General features: G+C 34.4%; 1 protein-coding gene across 14 annotated transcripts in view; it reads left to right on the plus strand.

Moving 5' to 3' along the window:
- JAK2 (Janus kinase 2) overlaps window positions 1–21,184 on the plus strand; it is a 91,990-nt gene that overhangs the window by 31,522 nt on the left and 39,284 nt on the right. For all 14 annotated transcript variants that reach the window (XR_004987188.2, XM_045580181.1, XM_036433979.2 and 11 more), the window contains 8 exons: window positions 2,431–2,554; window positions 3,160–3,277; window positions 8,745–8,890; window positions 13,720–14,041; window positions 14,807–14,926; window positions 17,109–17,266; window positions 17,911–18,022; window positions 20,908–21,094. Coding sequence is in view for 13 of the 14 variants with exons in the window: in XM_045580181.1 (XP_045436137.1) it covers window positions 2,431–2,554; window positions 3,160–3,277; window positions 8,745–8,890; window positions 13,720–14,041; window positions 14,807–14,926; window positions 17,109–17,266; window positions 17,911–18,022; window positions 20,908–21,094 (1,287 nt within the window). In the remaining variant the exon portion in view is untranslated. The remainder of the gene's footprint in view (window positions 1–2,430; window positions 2,555–3,159; window positions 3,278–8,744; window positions 8,891–13,719; window positions 14,042–14,806; window positions 14,927–17,108; window positions 17,267–17,910; window positions 18,023–20,907; window positions 21,095–21,184) is intronic.

A 21,184-nucleotide genomic window follows, 5' to 3' on the forward strand; every position in this document is an offset into this window, starting at 1 on the left:
TGCGTCGGCCTGTGGACTCAAGGGTGTCCCAGGTTCGATTCCAGTCAGGGCGTGTATCTTGGTTGCAGGCAATCCCCAGTAGGGGATATGCAGGAGGCAGCTGGTTGATGTTTCTCTCTCATTGATGTTTCTAACTCTATCCCTTTCCTTTCCTCTCTCTGTAAAAATCAATTATATATATATATAATAAAAAATATGGTTGGATTTGGTTTGCTAATATTTAGTTTAGGATTGTTAGTATCTATTTTGGTGAGATAATTCTTTTATGATGTCTTTGTTTGGTTTTGGTATCATAGTCAAACTAAATCCACAATATTTGCCATTTTTTCTGTTCTCTTTTTAAATTCACTGTAATTAAGATTAGAATTGTCTTTCATGTTTGGTTGAACATATATAGATTTCCTCTGGGTCTTATGGGGGTTTTCCTTCTTTCTGATTATTCTTTATTTCTTTCCTTCTTCTTCCTTCTTTCTTCTCCTCTACTTTTTTAAAGTGGGAGATTTTTAAAAAAATGATTATAGTTCTTTTGAAATCCATTTTTAAAGTTACATATTTTAAAATTTAATTTGTATACATTTTCTTTTTTAAAATATATTTTATTGATTTTTTACAGAGGGGAAGAGAGAGGGATAGAGAGTTAGAAACATCAATGAGAGAGAAACATCGATCACTGCTTCTTGCACATCCCTTCCGGGGGATGTGCCTGCAACCAAAGTACATGCCCTTGACCAAAATCAAACCTGGGACCTTTCAGTCGGCAGGCCGACACTCCCTCCACTGAGCCAAACAGGTTTCGGCAATTTGTATATATTTTCAAGTTTATTGGCATAATTTATTCTAGCACTCCCTTTTTGTCTTCAGAACTTATATTTAAAAAAATTCTTAGTGTTTTTCTGTGCCTTCTTTCTTTTTCGATCAGAGTTGACAAAGATTTGTTTATTTATTAGTCATTGTAAATCAGTTTTTATCTTGTTGATTCTCTTTATTAGATTTTTATCCTTATTAACTCCTTTTGTGTCATGTCCTTCTTTCAGCTGTCTTTGGGTTATTCTGTTGTTTGCTGACTTGACTTAGATAATTCAGATTAATCTGTTATTTTCTAATGTAATCATATTAGAGCTATAATTTTCTTTCTTGAGTGTAGTAGTTATATTTTATAATTTTAAACACATGATATTAGTGATCGTTTATTATAAATGTTCTTTAATTTCTGTGACCTGTGAGATATTTAGAAGTATTTGTAGCCTCTATCAGTGGGTATAACATTGGCCTACAGACTGAAGGGTCCACATTATTGGTGTGAATATGTGTGTATGTATGTGTGAATGTTCTATATGTGCTAGGAAATAAAAAGCATTAATTGTGTGGCTTAGATATTTTATATGCTTTTATAAAGTTTAGTGGCCTTCAACTTTTTGTCCATGTACATCCTAAAATATCTTTGAAAATAAATTATATACTCCTGCATTTTAAGTTTACAATTAAATTTTTTTCTAAATTTTATTAATTTAAATTTTTTACAATTTGAATTTTTTCCTAAATTTAAATAGGGCAGAGAATTTAATTACTAGTATTGTATAAAATTTGATATTTAAAAATAAGGCTGTTTCACTGTTTTCTTAAAAGTATCCAGTGACTTCTAAATATTAATTACTTGATATATCCTAATTATAAATTTAAATACACCAATTTAAATCTGTTTATCTGTAGAGACATCTAAAAAAATTGAATAATTAAAAATTTTTGTTTGGAAAAGTCCCAGCAGTTATGTTTTAAAACATAGGGCAAAATGATATTAAATTAATAATTCAGTTAGAGTTCGTGTTGAACTAAAAGATTTCAGCTTCTACTGCATTTTAAAAAATATATACTTAATTGATTTTTTTACAGAGAGGAAGAGAGAGGGATAAAAAGTTAGAAACATCGATGAGGTAGAATCATCAATCAGCTGCCTCTTGCACACCCCCTACTGGGGATGTGCCTGCAACCAAGGTACATGCCCTTGACCGGAATCAAACCTGGGACCTTTCAGTCCACAGGCCGACGCTCTATCCACTGAGCCAAACCGGTTTCGGCTGCTACTGCATTTTATGCTGATTTTATTATTATTTTTAAAAATATATATTTTATTGATTTTGTACAGAGGAAGGGCGAGAGATAGAAACATCGATGAGAGAGAGTCATCGATCAGCTGCCTCCTGCACACCCCCTACTGGGGATATGCCCGCAACCTAGGTACATGCCCTTGACCAGAATCGAACCCAGGACCCTTCAGTCCCCAAGCTGACACTCTATCCATTGAGCCAAACCGGTTTCGGCCATTTTATGCTGATTTTAAATTGTTAACTTTAGACCCACTATAAATTATAGATGTTATATAAATGTACTTTTAACTATCTGTACTCATTTATTTTTCTGTTTCTTTCTTAGGAATCACACCTGTGTATCATAGTATGTTTGCTTTAATGAATGAAACGGAAAGGATCTGGTATCCACCCAACCATGTCTTCCATATAGATGAGTCAACTAGGCACAATGTACTCTACAGAATAAGGTATGTTCTTCAGTAAAGTGATTCACTTTAGTGGCAAAAGAACAAAGTGGATGAAATTATTGAATATTTTTAAAATTGTAAGGTATCTAATATCAGAGACTACAGCTAATTAGCATTTAATCTTCTTGTAAGACTATTTCTCCATTAGAGGTCAGGGCGAAGCAGTCTCTTTAAAATTAGGAAAAAGATAGCTGCAGTTACTGCTTTTGTTTTGGATTTTAATGGTGTTCTTAACCAATAAGACAGGAAATAAAAGTTTAATAATTGAGAACAAAGAAGGAAAAAGTCATTATTTGGAGGTGATATTATAAGCATTTTTCTACATTTCTCTGTTTCCTATTATTTCTACAGTCTATGCATGGAGAAAGGCAGTATATTGATTTTTAAATTAAGTTTCTTGTATTTTCTACGTATTATTTGTATTATATAGTTTTATCTAGGTTTTTGTTTGTTTGTTTTTTCTCTCAACTTATATTTAACATTATTAGCTGTGTTTTCTCATTATGGGATAATACCTTTCATTCTGCAAGAAGTGGTTATATGTATGCAATATGTTTATATTTGATTTATTTGGAGGCTGACAGAATGTTTCAACTGTCTTGTAGATTTTACTTTCCTTACTGGTATTGTAGCGGCAGCAACAGAACTTATCGACATGGAATAACTCGAGGTGCTGAAGCTCCTCTCCTTGATGACTTTGTTATGTCTTACCTTTTTGCTCAGGTATGACATATTATCTGCTTTTCACGTGTTAAATGATAAAAACCTCTTAGGAAAATCTTCATACATGGCAAAATTGTTCCGTTTTGCACAGCAGGTAAAGCTAGATAACAAAGTGAAGTCTTTATTACTAATTTTTAATCCTATGATTTATGGTTATGGACAATAGAATTTACTTTATAGAGATTCCTTGAATTGGCCATTTTTAACATTCTTCTTTTTATAGGGCTTTAAGTTATTTTTAGGATTTCATAAAGTTTAGACTGAGTTTTATAACATGACTCATGCAAACGTAAGAGGCTGGAACATAGGACAATAAAATATCTTTAGAGAAGTTTGTTTTTTAATTTCTGAACAAACTCAGACTTAAATAGTGGGAAGTGAAATGTAAAGAAACTTGGTAACTACATAAAAAGTTGAGCTATAATAGTTTGTGTAATTTCTCATGGGAGGTTGATGGTCTGATACTGAGTCTGAGTGGTTTTTTCTATTTTTTTTTTTATTAATACTATGTTAATTTTTTATAGTGTATTTGAATAATGCTTTTTTTTCTCTATTACCTTGATTTAAACAGTAATTAAAATGTTTTATCATTAAATAACTTTTGTTTTTATGTGCTAAAGACTGAGGAGTAGAAACTAAAGAAAGAAAAGATATTTGTACTTCTGGGTAAAGAAATGTTCTTGTTATTCCCCATTAAAGAGTAAGTTCCCATACCCCTCTCCTCTGGCCCCTAACAGCCACCTGTGTACTTAATGTCTTTATGAATTTGCCTATTCGAGGTACCTCATATAATTACAGTTATATATAATAGTACTAGATGTCCAATGCACGAAGATTCAGGCAAGAATGGGCCTTCCTTCCCCTGGCTGTCGGCGCCGCCCTCACTCCAGGCCTGGAGCCACCTTTCTGCCTTTGCTCTGGCCCCAGAGCCACCTTTCTGCCTTCCCACGCTACCCAGAGGCCCAGAGTGGCTGGGGCGGTGTGAAACGCCTGCATTGTCGCCATGGCTATGATGCAAGCCTCCTGCCCTGCCCTTGGCCGCTTAGCTTCTGAGTATGCAAATTAACCCTCCATCTTTGTTGGGTTAATTTGCATACTTACTCCTGATTGGCTGGTGGGCATCATGAAGGTATGGTCAATGCATCTTTCTCTTTTATTAGTGTAGATTATCTCTTTTGTGACTGGCTTATTTCTCTTAGCATAATATCTTCAAGGTTCATTCATGTTGTAGCGTGTGTCAGAATTTCCTTCCTTTTTAACCAGTTAACTGCCACACATCCAAAATGGAAACCGTCCCCACATGCTACGATATTTTGAATTTAATTGCGTCTATAGATGCTTATTGTGTACAAAGGGTTAAGGCTGACTGTTCCATTGTACATGGTATCACATTTTGTTTATCCATGCATCTGTTAATTTGAGTTGCTTCCTCCTTTTGACTATTGTGAATAGTGCTGCAGAGAACATTGACATACAAATATCTGAGACCATGCTTTTAATTTTTTTGAATATGTAACCAGAAGTGGAATTAATTTCACTTTCAATTTCTTTACATCCTTGCCAACACTTACCTTCTATATTTTTTTTTTATAATAGTTATTCTGGTAGGTATGAAATGGTATCTCATAGTTTTGATTTGCATTTCCTTAATGATTAGTGATGTTTTTTCATAAGTTTTTTGGCCATTTGTATATCTTCTTTAGGGAAACTATTATTCAAATCCTTTGCCCATTTTAAAATCAGGTGTTTTTGTTGTTGTTGTTGTTGAGTTATAAGTGTTCTTTATACATTCAAGACATTTACCCCTTAATAAATATATGTTGCAGATATTTTCTCTCATTGTATAAATTTATTTTTCACTATGTTGATTGTGTCCTATGGTATGCAAAAGTTTTTAATTTTTATGTGGTCTAATTTATTTTTTTCTTTGGTTATCTGCTTTTGGTATCATATTTTACTGAGAAGTCATTGCCTGTTCCAATATCATGCACTTTTCTCCTACATTTTTAAATTTATTAATATGTTATTGACTATAGTTGGAGTGCTTTCATGGTTCTAAGCTCAATTGGGACAGGCTGGGACCAAGGAAAACTAGCTGGCTTCCACTTCCTCCAAGGGCACTAATAGCTGACCTTGACACTGAAATTTGGCTCAGGAGATTTAAAGAACAGAAATTTTATGCCATGGTAAAAGGTAGAGGGATTTTTTTTCATATAGACAGAGATAAATAACTGGTCTATTTAGACTGGAGTTGACCCATTAAAAGTATTTGAAAATGTCTCAATTTGGTAAGATTTGGATTTTAGACCTTTCTCAAGAGTTGTGAGTGTGTTAGTCATCACACTGAAGATCAGTCCTAGCCTTACCCCTTCAATCAGGACATTAGGGGAAGAGGCTAATCTAGGCTGCTGGGGCAATCATCCCCAGAAAAGGCATATCTTAATATAGTAATAAAAACCTAGGTGGTGTCATGCCCTCGTGCAATGTCATCACAAGATGGCCCCACAAAATGGCTGGCAGGAGAGGACAGTTGTGGGCAATCAGGCCAGCAGGGGAGGGCAGTTGGGGGCAATTGGGCCTGCAAGGGAGGGCAGTTGGGGGAGATTAGGCTGGCAGGGGAGCAGTTAGGCATAAATCAGACTGGCAGGGGAGCAGTTATGGGGTGATCAGTCTGACAGGTAGAAGTGGTTAGGAGCAATCAGGCGGGCAGGCAGAAGCTGTTAGGGGCAATCAGGCAGGCAGGCAGCAGCCCCAGATTGTGAGAGGGATGTCCTAGATTGGAGCGGGTGCAGGCTGGTCTGAGGGATAATCCTCCCACCCCAGAGGAATTTTGTGCACCAGGCCTCTAGTAGTTGTATAAACTGATCCATGTCATAGGGAATGGAGGCGCAAGGAGGATCAGAGAACCCAACATATCTGTTGGAGATTATGAAGCTGAGAATCCCATGATGCATTCCACATAGTGGCACTAGCCCCTCCAGGTTGCACAATACCAGAAGCCTTAGGTGGATGATGGTCATAGGCATTTGCAATGCTGGGATTCATGGGACGAGTGTTTGTAGAAGTTACTGATAAAGGATCTCCTCCTCTTCAATGAAATGATTTGATTCAGTGCTACAGTGCCAGACTTGGCTGAGTTTGTGGCATCTGCTTTCTCATTTTGATGCGCTGGTTCTTAAATGAGTGAACCAGCGATCTTTTCTGTCAAAGAAAGGAGCTCAGTGCTATTTAGGTTCCCCCATTTTGATATGACCTAAATACTCTCAGGGGGCTGCCAGTTTGGGCTTCATCTTATCCCTTCCCTTCCTCTGAATTAGCCAATCACGCAATAATGGGAACCCGAGCTCTGAGCCCTGACCAATCAAGTAAGAGTGAAGGGCAGGGCAGACCTGTGTCAGGAAATAAAACACCAACAGACTTCTCATTGGGTGTGCTTCGCCCATGATTTCCAGCAAATTTACTGCAGCACCCTTTTGTACAGGAGTAAATTTGCTTTGCTGACCCAGTTTTAAGTGTTTGTCTCATTCCTGCGACATCGACATTGTTGAGAGCATTTCTAACAAATCAAGTCTTTATTACTAACTCATCAAGTTGAGTAGCTGTATAAGTTCCACCATGGTAGCTCAATGTGGGTACATGGTCTTTTAAAATGTATTGAAAGCTATTCCAGACTAAAATTTGTGTGGTACTGGTGGGAAGATCTTGGCTTTCCTGATCTATTTTGTATGGAAGATTTATGTAGGAAGCCCTTATTCTTTATACAAACACACACAAAAAAGCCAGCATGCTTCCTAATCGCCCAAATGTGAAGACAGGAGGTCAAACACCCCAGATTTCATTTAGCTTTTCAGCATCTGCCATGTACTCTAATTTAAAGGAACCACATGAGGATGTGAGTCAACCTGCCATAATCTTTTAAAAGTAGAATGATCAGCTGTGTGTGTTGAGAAAGATCAACTCCAGTCTAAATGATCAGAATTTCAATTTCCTTATAAGAGTTTTATGTTTTTTTTATTTTGGCTCTTACATGTAGGTCTTTTGTCCATTTGGGTAAATTTTTATATATGGTGTAAGATAAGAGCCCAACTTAATTTTTGCATGTGGATATCCAGTTGTTTTTTTTTAGGATCATTTGTTGAAAAAACTGTCCTTTCTTCACTTAATGGTCTTGGCATTCATTAAAAATTACTTGACTACTAACCAACTTTTATCCTTTGTTTCAGGAAGCTGAATAAAAATTTGTTAGTTGTTTTCCTTAGCCATTAAGAGAGAGAGAGGCTTTTGATAATAATATTCTATGAGATAATGACTTTCTGCTGCTTTTATGATTTTATTATTTCATCTATACTATAAACCTGATTTCTTTTGGTGGCATGCTAGTTAAATCCCATCAATAAGGCAACCATTCAGTTACTTTTCACTCATATTAATACTAGGATATCTCTGATTTAAAAAAAAAAATATTTTTTATTGTTTGACAGTATTACAGATCCACTTATTTTCCCCTTCCTTTCCCCCCTTCCACTCAGTCCCTGCCTCAATCCAAGCCTTCAACACTCTGTTGTTTATGTCCGTGGTTATAGTTTGATCTAGAAATGTTATGACTGAATGCAGATAAAAATTGTTTTGTTCAGCTACCCATATAAAATTACTTTTCTACAGTTTAATGAAATGATACATTCTATGATATTGAAAATAAGCTAGTTTAAAATAAATTGATTTGGCATTTGGGACTCTATTTGTAGCTTTTTTCTAGTGGGTATTTGGTTGAGTACATTCTTAGCACTAATGTTACTGATTTTTCATATATTTGTTTTCTTCTGGGCATGAGTTAAACAGAATATCTTCATGAACAAAATTTATTATCCACTGGTCCTATATTGTATATGGAAGAAAAAGCAAGCTATTTAAAAAAAAATTCACCTAGCTATCAGTTTGATAGCTCCTTTAAAAAAAAAAAAATCCTCACCTGAGGATATGGAAAGAGAAAGAGAGAGAGAGAAACATCACTTTGTTCCACTTATTTATGCATTCATTGGTTGCTTTTTGTATGTGCCCTAATGGGATCAAACCTGAAACATTGACTCATTGGAACGATGATCTAACTAACTGAGCCATCCAGCCAGGGCCCTTAGTATAATGCTTTGAACATATTTGGAACTCAGTACATATTTAATTAATATGTATTTTGGTTTAGGTAATTTTGCTGTAGAAGATATAATTTTAAGATCAGAGCAGTGAAATAGATTGATGTATATACTGTCTAGTTGGGAACAAATTTAAATCATTTTCCATATTCAAATAACTTATTAAAATTTTAAGGCAAAATGGTTGAAAATCAAAAGAGTTGGTATTCTTTTACATATATGTGTTCTGGAAATTATATTATCGTTTAAAATATGATAATAAATTAAAATGTAATATTGAAGCTTATGAAATATTTCTTTGTCAATATATTTTTCTTTAGTGGCGGCATGATTTTTTGCATGGGTGGATAAAAGTACCTGTGACTCATGAAACACAGGAAGAGTGTCTTGGGATGGCAGTATTAGATATGATGAGAATAGCCAAAGAAAATGATCAAACCCCACTGGACGTCTATAGCTCTATCAGGTAATTTCCTAATATGTAAATTCATATACATAAATGGAACTGTTGGAATTTTTATATGATTTATTTGTATTTAGTGAACTTCCCTATACTTTTTAATTTTATGATTAAAAGTTGTATGGGTAAATTTTCCTTCTTATGCACAACACACACTTTATTCCAATTTGATTGAATAATAGAGGCTCTGTGCACTAAATTCGTGCATGGGGGGTGTGTGTCCCTCAGCCCAGCCTGTACTCTCTCCAATATGGGACATCCCTCTCACAATCCAGGACTGTTGGCTCCCAACCACTCACCTGTCTACCTGTCTGATTGCCCCTAACCACTTATGGCTACCAGCCTGATCATCCCTAACCACTCCCTGCCAGCCTGGTCAACGCCTAACTGCTCCCCTGCTGGCCCAATTGCCCCTAACTGTCCTCTCCTGCCCTCCCCTGGTAGCCTGGTTGCCCCTAACTGCTCTCCCCTGCAGGCCTGATTGCCCCCCACTGCCCTCACTTCTAGGCCTGGTCCCTCTAAACTGCCCTCCCCTGCTTGCCTGATCACCCACAACTGCCCTCCCTTGCTGGCCATCTTACTGTGGCTATCTTGTGTCCACATGGAGGAACCCATCTTTGACCACATGAAGGCGGCCATCTTATGTGTTAGAGTGATGGTCAATTTGCATATTACTCTTTTATTAAATACGATGGACATAAACACTGTATAAGTGTAAGGTATACAGCATAGTGACTTACATATATCATGACATGATTACTACTATGAATTCAATTATAACATCAATCATTTCATATAGATAGAAAAAAGAAAAAAATATTTTTCCTTTTGTGATGAGAATGCTTATAATGTACTGTCTTAACAACGTTCATGTATACCATACAGCAGCATAAATTGTAGTCATCATATTGTACATTGCATCTGAGTAGTACTTATTTATCAAAGAAATTATTGAAAGAGTTGGTATACTATAGAAAATATCATAGGTGTTTGATACCTATTTATTATTTGATTTATTTATTCTAAAAAGGCTAGGTAAGGTCGGAGGACTGAAAAGAGCACCTGGAGTCATAATTTCTACCAGTAGATCCTCACATTTTCTGTATAAATAATTCTGAATCAGAATATCTCTAATAGGGTCCATATTTTACTTGAATTACTATCACCTGAGGCTCCTGTTAAAATGAAAGATTCTTGGGCTCTAACCCAACAATTTGGATTCAGTAAATCTGAGGTGAATTCTACAAATATGAATTTTTATAAGTGCTCCATGAGATTGAAAAAAATCAGTTTTATTGAAGTATAATTGACATATAAAATAATAAGATATAGTTAATGTAAAAAAATGCAAACCTGTAAAGAATTTTTGTAGTTGTATGTGAGCCAAACTGTTGACAATTGCCAGGAAGCAGTATTTCAACAGATTGGGATAATGCTCCAGAAAATGGTGGGTTTTTCATTAATTTTTATACATTGCAATCAAAAGAGGGGATGCAGGTGGGTTACATGATAGATTAGAGAAGTGGGAGAAAGCAAAGCGGGGGATGTAGGAGTGGGGGCAGAAACTCTGGGATTGGATAACAAGTAAAATGATAGATAATACTTATCTGTCCTCGTGCCCGGGTACATTGATTGTGACCAAGGGAAAGAGGGAAGTTACAAGTTACCCAGACATTTCAAGGATATGTTATAGGTACAAAAAGACAGATAGGCTCAGTTAAGGTAAAGATTGACCTGGTCAGTGAAGATATAGGCCCTATGACATAACTACCCACCATAACTGCTTTTAGTTAAAGTTTAATTTCAGGCCATTCTTTTTGATCATCTTAGGTCTCTGAGATTGCAAGACTGCCATGCAGGCCTTCTCTGAGTTTATCATGTTAGCATGTGGCCCCTTTCATACACAATGTTTAAAGTGTAGATCATCATGATTTGATATGCATAGTGAAAGGATCCCCTATGAAGTTTATTAATACATACACCACCTCACATATTTATCTTTTTTGAGTTTTTTTTTTTGGGGGGGGGGAACTCTTATCAAATTTCACTTATACATATATAGTGTTGTTAATTATAATCACTGTCTTGTACATTAGATCCTCAGATCTTATTCATCTTATAAGTGATTCAGCAAAATCTTACACAAGTAAAGCATACTCCATACTCTTCAAATTATTCTTCTGCACATTGAATTTTAACAATCATGACAAATATAATTTTTTAACATTTATTTTTATTTTTAAATAATTCTTTATTATTGAAAGTATTACCAAGTACAATTTTTGAAACACTACTCCTGCAGCCCAGCTTTTATGGCTGGAAAACTTCCACTCTTTTTAAAGACATATAGAAATATGGGTATATAGTATATAAAATTGCCTTTTTTTTTAAGTCTGAATATGAAATAATATGTCTTAACTATTGCATACTTACCAGAGTAAAAGTGTGAAGATGCCATGAATCTGGTTAAAACTCCCGTTATCCCTTAACACAGTTCTCTCAATGACTGACTTAAGTCACTTCTTTGCTGAGTGTCTGCAAAACAGTTTGCAGGGTATCAATTTCCTGTTTCCCTCTTTGGTTTTAAGTGTTCCTTTCTTGCTTTCAGATGTTCATTAAGTCTTAACATAAGGATAGAGGTTATAGGGTTTTATTTTAGGAACTCAATGAGGAATCTAGAAGATTCCAAAGCCCAAAGGAAAAACAGAAACATTTCTTTTTTCCCTAAGGCCTCATTCATTTGTTCATTCATTCACTCATTAACAGTATTTATTGAATGCCTGCTATATATTAGACCATAAAGAACAGAGTCAATGGAGGTATATTTTACATATCATTATAGAAACTGAAGGAATTGAAGGGAGCACAGTTGAAGAACAGAGAAACTTTGAATTTTATAAATATGAATCCTTTTCTAGGCTTATGCTATGTTGGAACACTTCTGCTTTGGATACCATGATATTGCCCAAAGTCTTGGCATAATCCTGTGGCTTCTTGAGGTCAGGAATCATGCCCTTTCCCTATATTGTTTAATCTAGTGTCCTAAACTCAAGTGAAGGTTTAGTAATTGTATTTCTGTGGTTTTTCTTAATCAGGATATAAATGCATCTGCAAATTCTGCATAATTTTTCTTTTAAAATTATACAGATATCAAACATTCACTATAAAATTTCATGATATTTTAAAAGTTTTATTGATATATATTTCACATACCATAAAATTTACACACTTAAAATGTACAACTCAATATTTTTTATTATTGACTTGTAAGGAGTCTATATATTTAGATACAAGTCTACACATATAAGTTACCATATATATATGTTTGCAAATATTTTTCCCATTCTGTGTATTTTTTTTCCACTTTCTTAAAAATAACATTTGTAGCACCAGAGTGTAACTTTGAAGTAGTATAACTTTTTAGTTTTTTCTTTTGTCTGTTGTACCATGATATTTTAATATACAATAAGTAATTTATTCCTGTCCTGAAGTTAAAAACATGCCTGCCTTGCTTGCCTTGTTAATATAACTCACTGATAGTTCCTGAATTCTCACTTAGTGCTTATTTTTGAGAAATAAAGACTCTGCTTAGTTTTAAAATATTCAGGATTAATGGGAAAACAGATGAATTATTAGTTTGGGGCAGAATCTACACTAATAAAAGAGAAACATGCAAATTAACCATTACTCTGCTACACCCACCAGCCAATCAGGAGCGAGTATGCAAATTAACCCAACTAAGTTGGTGGCTGCCACAGAGCTGGAGCGAGCAGGAGGCTTGGATTGCCCCTGGTGATGGAGGAATCCAAGCTTCCCACCCACCCTGGCCAGCCCTGGCTGGCCCTGGCCTCCGCTCAAGGCTACAAAGTTTCAATTATAGAAGATAAATAAATCCCAGATACCTGCTTCCAGCTGGCCCTGACCTCTGCTTAAGGTGGCACTGAAAAAAAGCAAAAGCAAAAAAGCTCCTTACCCAGGCTGGCCACACCCCCATGGGGTGAAGGTCTCTGCTGGGGGGCTTGGCCAGCCTGCAAACAGCCATCACCCCTCACCCAGGCTGGCCAGGCACCCCACTGGTAACTAATTTTTTTTTTTCACAAATGTATATAAAGTAGGCATTGGAATTTGCATTCTGATTGTATTTTAAGTCTTTTTTTCAGTGTTTTCTAAACTTACTGAGGCTCTCCTATTTGCTGTATAAACTTTTTAAAATTTTATGTATTTCTTTACTTATAGATACGTAGTTTCTATGAAAAGGAACAGAATGTGACTTTTAAGGTCTGACAAATGAGTAGAATTTATTATTTATTTATTTATTTCTTTTTAAAAATATATTTTATTGATTTTTCACAGAGAGGAAGGGAGAGGAATAGTTAGAAACATCAATGAGAGAGAATCATCGATCAGCTGCCTCTTGCACACCTCGCACTGGAGATGTGCCCACAACCAAGGTACATGCCCTTGACCAGAATCGAACCTGGGACCTTTCAGTCCGCAGGCTGACACTCTATCCACTGAGCCAAAATGGTTTCAGCAAATGAGTAGAATTTAATGGGTGGAAAGAAGTGAGTGATAGAAAAGGCCTCGTAGCAGAAGGGAGCATAGGAAGACTGAAGAGATTACAAAATATGTTGACTATGTTCTGCGCAGTGAGAAAACCTGAAGTCATTTTCAAGGTCCACCGTTTCTTACTTTTCAGTGGTAACTATGTCACCTTTCTCCACTTGTGTTCTTATAGCATTTATCATGGAAAAAGGAGGTAAGTTATCTTTTACTTTTGTTTTAGATTTATATTCCAAATGTTTTATTTCACTGTGTGTGTTCTTTATGCCTAGCTATAAGACATTCTTACCAAAATGTATTCGAGCAAAGATCCAAGACTATCATATTTTGACAAGAAAGCGAATAAGGTACCGATTTCGCAGATTTATTGAGCAATTCAGCCATTGCAAAGCCACTGCCAGAAACTTGAAACTTAAGTATCTTATAAATCTGGAAACTCTTCAGTCTGCCTTCTACACAGAGCAATTTGAAGTAAAAGAACCTGGAAGAGGTCCTTCAGGTGAGGAGATTTTTGCAACCATTATAGTAACTGGAAACGGTGGAATTCAGTGGTCAAGAGGGAAACATAAAGAAAGTGAAACACTGACAGAACAGGTAATTCTTAATGATATGTTCTCATTCTTTGTTAATTTAAGTAGAATGGCAATAGAAGTAAAGTAATTTTAGTAATTTGACACTTGGCCTTGTACTTTTCTTCTCCCACTGATAGAAATGTAAGTGTAGAGGTTATATCTATAGATCTTTTCTGATTGCTCTTAAATATTTTTATTTAATTATTTATGACAAAATAATTAGTAATATTCTTATAGTTTCAGAAATGGCATAAAGTTATTTTTAAGGTAGTTTTGCATCTTTATTTTACTATTGTTTAAAATATTTTTTCTTTCACTATTACTGATATAGGAGGCATAATCATAAAATTTAATATCCTAGTAAAGATTAATTTTTATTTTATGATGTATGAAAATTTAGTATGTTTTAGGATTGTATTATAAGTTTTTTAATTTGTTCGTATCTGTTCTTAGATTATTATTAGAGCTTTAAAAATATTCCAGTCTTCATTCTGTGGTAAACTTTTAATTTTCTGACAGTTGTTGCTATTACTATTGATTGGACTGAAGAGTACTAGAGCACACTTAAGATTCCTGGCATCTTTTGATGCTCTAATTTTTAAGTCAAAACAAGATACAGTGTAGTCTAGGGTGAATATCGGGGAAGAGAATCCCATTTAATATTTACCTATTGCTATCAATACTTTTTTATCTTAAAAATTTTGTTAATGAATATTATATCATTCATAAGTCTTATTTTAAAATGGCTCCATAGGTTGTTTTTAATTTCAAATACTCTTAATTATAGGATTTACAGTTATATTGTGACTTTCCCGATATTATTGATGTCAGTATTAAGCAGGCAAGCCAAGAAGGCTCAAATGAAAGCAGAATTGTAACTATCCATAAGCAAGATGGTAAAAATCTGGTAAGTTTGCTTTATAACTAAATAATGGTTACATTATACAGTTTTTGGAAGTATTTATTTATTTACAATAATTTATTTTAATACATTTTATTGATTTTAGAGAGGAAGGAAGAGGGAAAAGGAGATAGAAACATCAATGATGAGAGAGAATCATTGATTGGTGCCTCCTTCATGCCCCTGACTGGGGATCGAGCCTGCAACTCAGGCATGTGCCCTTGGCCAGAATCAAACCTGGGATCATTCAGTCCGCAGACTGATATGCTATCCATTGAGCTAAACCAGTCAGGGATAGAAGTATTTATTTTTAATATCCAAGGTATCTTGAAGAAATTTAATTATAGTTTTAAATATAGCTCTAAATATCAGTTTAGTCAGCTTTTTTATTACATCTAGCTTTTTGTATCACTACCGAAACTATCTTCCCATAGAGTTTCTTGTACATTAATTTGTTTTTCACTCATTTTTATGATTAGTAAAGCATTAGCTACTTTTTCTTCCCACTCTGGGTGGCACTAATTTCCTGTGGCTCTTTGTTTGTTTGTTTTGTTAATCCTCACTGGAGGATGTTTTTCCATTGATTTTTAGGGAGAGTGGAAAGAGAGGGGAAGACAGAGAGAAACACATCAATTGGTTGCCTCCTGCATGATCCATGACCAGGGCTAGGGTTGGGGAGGAGCTTGTAACCAAGGTACCTGCAACCAAGGTACATGCTCTCAGCCAGAATTGAACCCAGGCAATTTGGTCCACAAACTAATGCTCTATTCCCTGAGCCAAATTGGCTAGGGCCCTGTTGTAGTTCTTATTCCTGATTATCATCTTTTTTTTTTTTTTTTTTTAACCAATAGATACGTGAATAATACCAGTCATACTGCCTAATTAAAGGAGAGAAAGAAATTAAAACAATACTACCAAGAATTTATATAGCAAAATGTCAGCCCTGCCCAAGCTGTAAAACATGATTGATTCTAAAAGATTTAACCCTTCCCCTTTTATTAAATATTTTTAAAAATCCCACTTATTTTAATTGAAGTGAAATGTAACTAGACACTAAATGGGTCCAAGGCCAACTGTCATTATTTGAGCCAAATTAAGCAGACAAGATTGAATCACATATGAGCGTTTATTCCAATAATGCCAGCAGTGTTGAGAAAGCAGCAGGTCATCCTGAATATCCTGCTCTCTGACATTTCATTTCAAACAAACTCTTCTGTAGGGTTAGTGGGTGGGGAAAATCTTCAGTTAGTGAGTTCCCAGAGACTGCCTACTTTCCTGTCCTTGTAAAGATTAGCCCCGAATGCTGCCTCCCTTCAGATAGGTTCTGTCCTTGATCTGGGCTCTGGGATGCCTTATCTCCCAGGCCTGTTCTTCTTGTAACATGTTCTTCAGTTTCCCAGGGTCTGTAAGAAAATCCTTCTTTTTCTTCTTCTTCTTCTTCTTTTTTTTTTTTTATGGTGAGTAGTATGGTTATTAAACAACCATGATTCTGTTTCTATTACATGCCCCTCCTCTATAAAAAAGAAATACACTCTTTTATACTCTGCTCTTAAATGTCTTATTTATCTGGCTCTGTCTTCTTTTCAACTCAGATATTTAACTTCCTGGCTTAAATGTCATATTAGTGTTATTTTTTAACTTAAGTATCTATATGTACCTCTCTGGCCAGTACAGGTTTATATTACCAAAATTATAATTAACTTGCAACTCAGCAAGCTTTCCTGTTCTCAGATAAAAATATGATTAATACTGTACACCTACTCCCTACTAGACTTTTATAAGATTTTAGTTTATACTATATACATTTTCACTTATAGAATAAGTACTTTAACTTAGCAGTGTATATTTGATATGTAAAAATAAATCATTATTTCTAAATAATACAAACTTTTGTATTGGATTAGATAGATTTCTAATTGAGATAACTGGCATTTTTCTAATGGGGAAAATATAATAAAATTATGGATGTAGAGTGAACTTTAACTAGAAAGGCATGATAAGCCCATATTCAAGAGGTCTTAAATATTAGACAGAATAATTTATAATTCAAATTGGACCATAAAAGACATTTGCACAATGTAGAAAAAAATTTAGAAGAATTAATCTAACTACATGGGGCAAAAAGAATTTTTGATATGTAGCAGACAGTTGACTTTTTAAATGATACCTTTTTTTCTTTTCTTCTTAGGAAATTGAACTTAGTTCATTAAAGGAGGCTTTGTCTTTTGTGTCATTAATTGATGGATATTATAGATTAACTGCAGATGCACATCATTACCTCTGTAAAGAAGTAGCATCTCCAGTGGTTCTTGAAAATTTACAAAGCAACTGTCATGGCCCAATTTCGTAAGTAAAACAGTTTAAAAGTAAATTTTTGTTGTTGTTGTTAATCTTCACCTGTGGATATTTTTCCATTGATTTTGATAAAGAGAGAGAGTTGCCTAGGTGTGGTACTAGATAGTGATAGATGTTCTTGCTTTCATATAGATTACACTTTGACTTTTCTTTCAAGACATGCAGCTTCAGTAAAACATATAGCAGATTTTAAAAATCAGTAGTCTTTGTTACTTGGAATGGATCTTCTACTACACTTTGGATTATATTAAATATTATGATAATACACATTTATTAATAATTTTTATATTAGAAATTGCTATGGTAGAAGAGACATAACTGTTTATGCTATATTGTTTGCATAAATGAAGTTTTATGAGAGTATTGTTTTTAAAATACTAAGTTTGCAATCAGAAGGCAGAAAATTCAAATGAATGAATTGTTCTTTGGGATTTTGTGTGTCCTCTAATGCCATTGATTTGTTTTTAAAGCAATGTAATTGTCCCTTGAATTGGTTTGAACTTAATATTTTTTCCAAACAAGATTATTGATAAACATAAAGTAGACTTCTAAAAATTTTGAGTTTTAGATTTTACTTTTGATCTTTTAGATGACATCTTGCTATGTTATTATTCACATTACTTCTTTACCTTTAGAATGGATTTTGCCATAAGTAAACTGAAGAAAGCAGGTAATCAGACTGGACTTTATGTACTTCGATGCAGTCCTAAGGAGTTTAATAAATATTTTTTGACTTTTGCTGTTGAGGTTAGTATATCATATTCACTAATAGTAACATCTTTATTTAATCTATATAATTTTCCTTTCATGTTTAGGTTCCATATGTATTTCCTTTTTAATAATCTGAATTATAGCTCTGGATATAGCTAGCATAATATTTATTTTACCTCAGGGATCCTGCATGTATAATAAATTAGAATTCCTAGGATTTAGTCGAAACCGGCTTGGCTCAGTGGATAGAGCGTTGGCCTGCGGTGTGAAAAGTCCCAGGTTCAATTCTGATCAAGAGCATGTACCTTGGTTGCGCAAGAGGCAGCTGATTGATGATTCTCTCTCATCGATGTTTCTAATTCTCTATCCCTCTCTCTTCCTCTCTGTAAGAAATCAATAAAAATATTTTTAAAAAAAGAATTCCTAGGATTTATATAAAAATATAAAATGATTTATAATGTCCTTCTGTCTTTCAATATAGAATTTATTTTACTTCATTTTTTGGTGTGTGAGTGTCATATTGTATTAGTTCTCTTAAAGTCTCTTTTTTCAGAAAAAACGCAAATCTTTACCAATTCATATAGAACACAATAAATCAGAAGTAAACTTTCCTTTTATTAGTAGTGGTTACAAGATTTGAGTGAAATAAGATAATAACAACAAAGAAAAAGCATTATTGAATTTTTAATTAGTGGTGGGGTTTTTTTCTTTTTTTAAAAAAATCCTTACTTGAGGATGTTTTTTTTTGTTTTTTTTTTTTAATTTATTTATGAGAGAGAGAAACATCAATTTGAGAGAGAAACATTGATTGGTTGCCTCTCTTACGTTTCCCACAGGGGATTGAACCTGTAACCTAGGTATGTGCTCTGACCGGGAATCAAACCTGCAACAACCTTTTGATGTAAAATGCTCCAGTCATCTGAGCCACCCAGCCAGGGCTAACCTCTTTCAAGAATAACAATCTACAAAGTATGTTTTAAGCATAAAACTAAAATGAAACCTCATTTTTTAAAAACATTTTAAAATTAATTAATTATTAATTGATTTTAAAAAGAGAGAAATATCAATTTGTTGTTCCGCTTATATATACATCATTGGTCGATTCTTGTATGTGCCCTGAACAGGGATTGAACTTGCAACCTTGACATATCAGGATGATGCTCTAACCAATGAAACCTCACTCTTAATGCAGATTATTTGGATGTCATCTAAGATTGTTTACAATCCAAAATTATCTAAAAAGAGTATCACTTATAAGGCAGTTTCATGGTATAAATCTTGAAAAACTTTATATTAGTTTCTAAAATTTACCTTGTTTTTTAAAAATGTAGAAAGTAAGTCAGTTATTTTAAGTTTTATAAAATTCAGTTATCTTATATTTAGTATATGCAGATGGATTTATTGTCCATAAAAAACAGAAGGTAGGTTATAACTTTAGCATTGTAAAATGCTCTATCCTAATTTCAATATTTTCTCACTGTAATTATAATAGCTCTTTATATTCAATTACCAAATCAAAATGAATATATTGTTATGTATTAGGAAGTATATGTTACATAGCCCTGTTTGAAGAAGTTTGTCTTTTGGGAAAAAGAAAACAAAAATTTTATTAAATTGAGCATTGTAATTATTCAGTACTAGAGACCTAATGCATGAAATTCATGCAAGCAGCTCAGCCCTCGTAGCCCCTCGCAGTTTCATCTGCCCCTCACAGGCCCTCATAGCCTCTGCCGGCCCTCACAGCCCTGGCTTCTCCCGGAAGGTCATCTGTACAGTTGTCCAGATGGTCGTCCAGAAGGATGTCCGTACAGTCATTCTGTTCGGTCTAATAAGCATATTATTCTGTTCGATCTAATAAGCATATTAGCTCTTTATTATATAGGATAGGCATAGACAATAACAGAAAATACAGTGAAGAAATATCTTTTGGAGCAGGAAGAATTTGAGATTGACCTTGAAGTATTTAGTTGAGTTCATACAAATGCTCCTAAATAGGTTGATATGCTTTTAAGAAGCAATTCAAAAAATAGATGAATGAACAAGCTTGTAATGAACAAGCACATAAGACAGACATTGAAAAACTGAAAAATATTAACATTCCCATATTGGAGACAATTATACAAATTCAGAATGTGGTAAGAGTTATATGGAGGACCTCACAGGAAGTGGTATTTAGGAACTAAGTTTTAGGAGTGAATAAAAGTCCAATGCTCAGAAAGAAAACTTGTATATTTCATAGGTAGAGAGAGAGCATGTACAGTTATCATGAAATAGCATGGTACTTACTTGGAATTTTTTGAGTCACAATATACATAGAACATGGGCTGTATTTTGTTAATTGGCAGAAGTTGAGATTGGAGATGGAGGCAGAATCCTGATCAAGGAACACCATATACACTAAGTTGGTTATAGACTTTATCTTATAAGTGATGGAAAACTGTTAAGGATGATATTATTGTTAATTATCATTTTTTTAAAAAAATAAAGTAAACTTTATTTTACTTTAGCCTATACCAGTGGTCAGCAAAATCATTAGTCAACAGAGCCAAATATCAACAGTACAACGAATGAAATTTCTTTTGAGAGCCGAAAACCAACTTCTGTGCATGGGCCTTGGAGTTTCAATCACACTGTACGTGCGTGCCCGCATGTGGTATTTTGTGGAAGAGCCACACTCAAGGGGCTAAAGAGCCACATGTGGCTTGTGAACTGTGGTTTGCCAACCACTGGGCCCTATACAATATAGTTCTTTTTGAAGAATCAAGCACCTTTATTACCCTACACTGGTACCGTTTTAGGATTCATGATTCAAATGTCTAAATATTTTGTTGGTTATTTTTGTGAAATCCATTTTGTAACAGTAATCACTATGATGTCTATTGTGATTTTCCCTCCCTCTCTTTATAATTAAACTTATATAGCGTGATAATGTCATTGAATATAAGCACTGTTTGATTACAAAAAATGAGAATGGAGAATTCAACCTCAGTGGGACTAAGAAGAACTTCAGTAATCTTAAAGATCTTTTGAATTGCTATCAGATGGAAACTGTTCGCTCAGACAATATAATTTTCCAATTTACAAAATGTTGTCCTCCAAAGCCAAAAGGTAAAATAATTTTCTAGTTATTTTAGAAATATGGATCATGACTTGTGTATATATAGTGATGTCTTTAGTATATTGATTTAAAAAGAAAGG

Source organism: Pipistrellus kuhlii, unplaced genomic scaffold, assembly GCF_014108245.1.
Source record: "Pipistrellus kuhlii isolate mPipKuh1 unplaced genomic scaffold, mPipKuh1.p scaffold_m20_p_12, whole genome shotgun sequence".
Taxonomy (NCBI): domain Eukaryota; kingdom Metazoa; phylum Chordata; class Mammalia; order Chiroptera; family Vespertilionidae; genus Pipistrellus; species Pipistrellus kuhlii.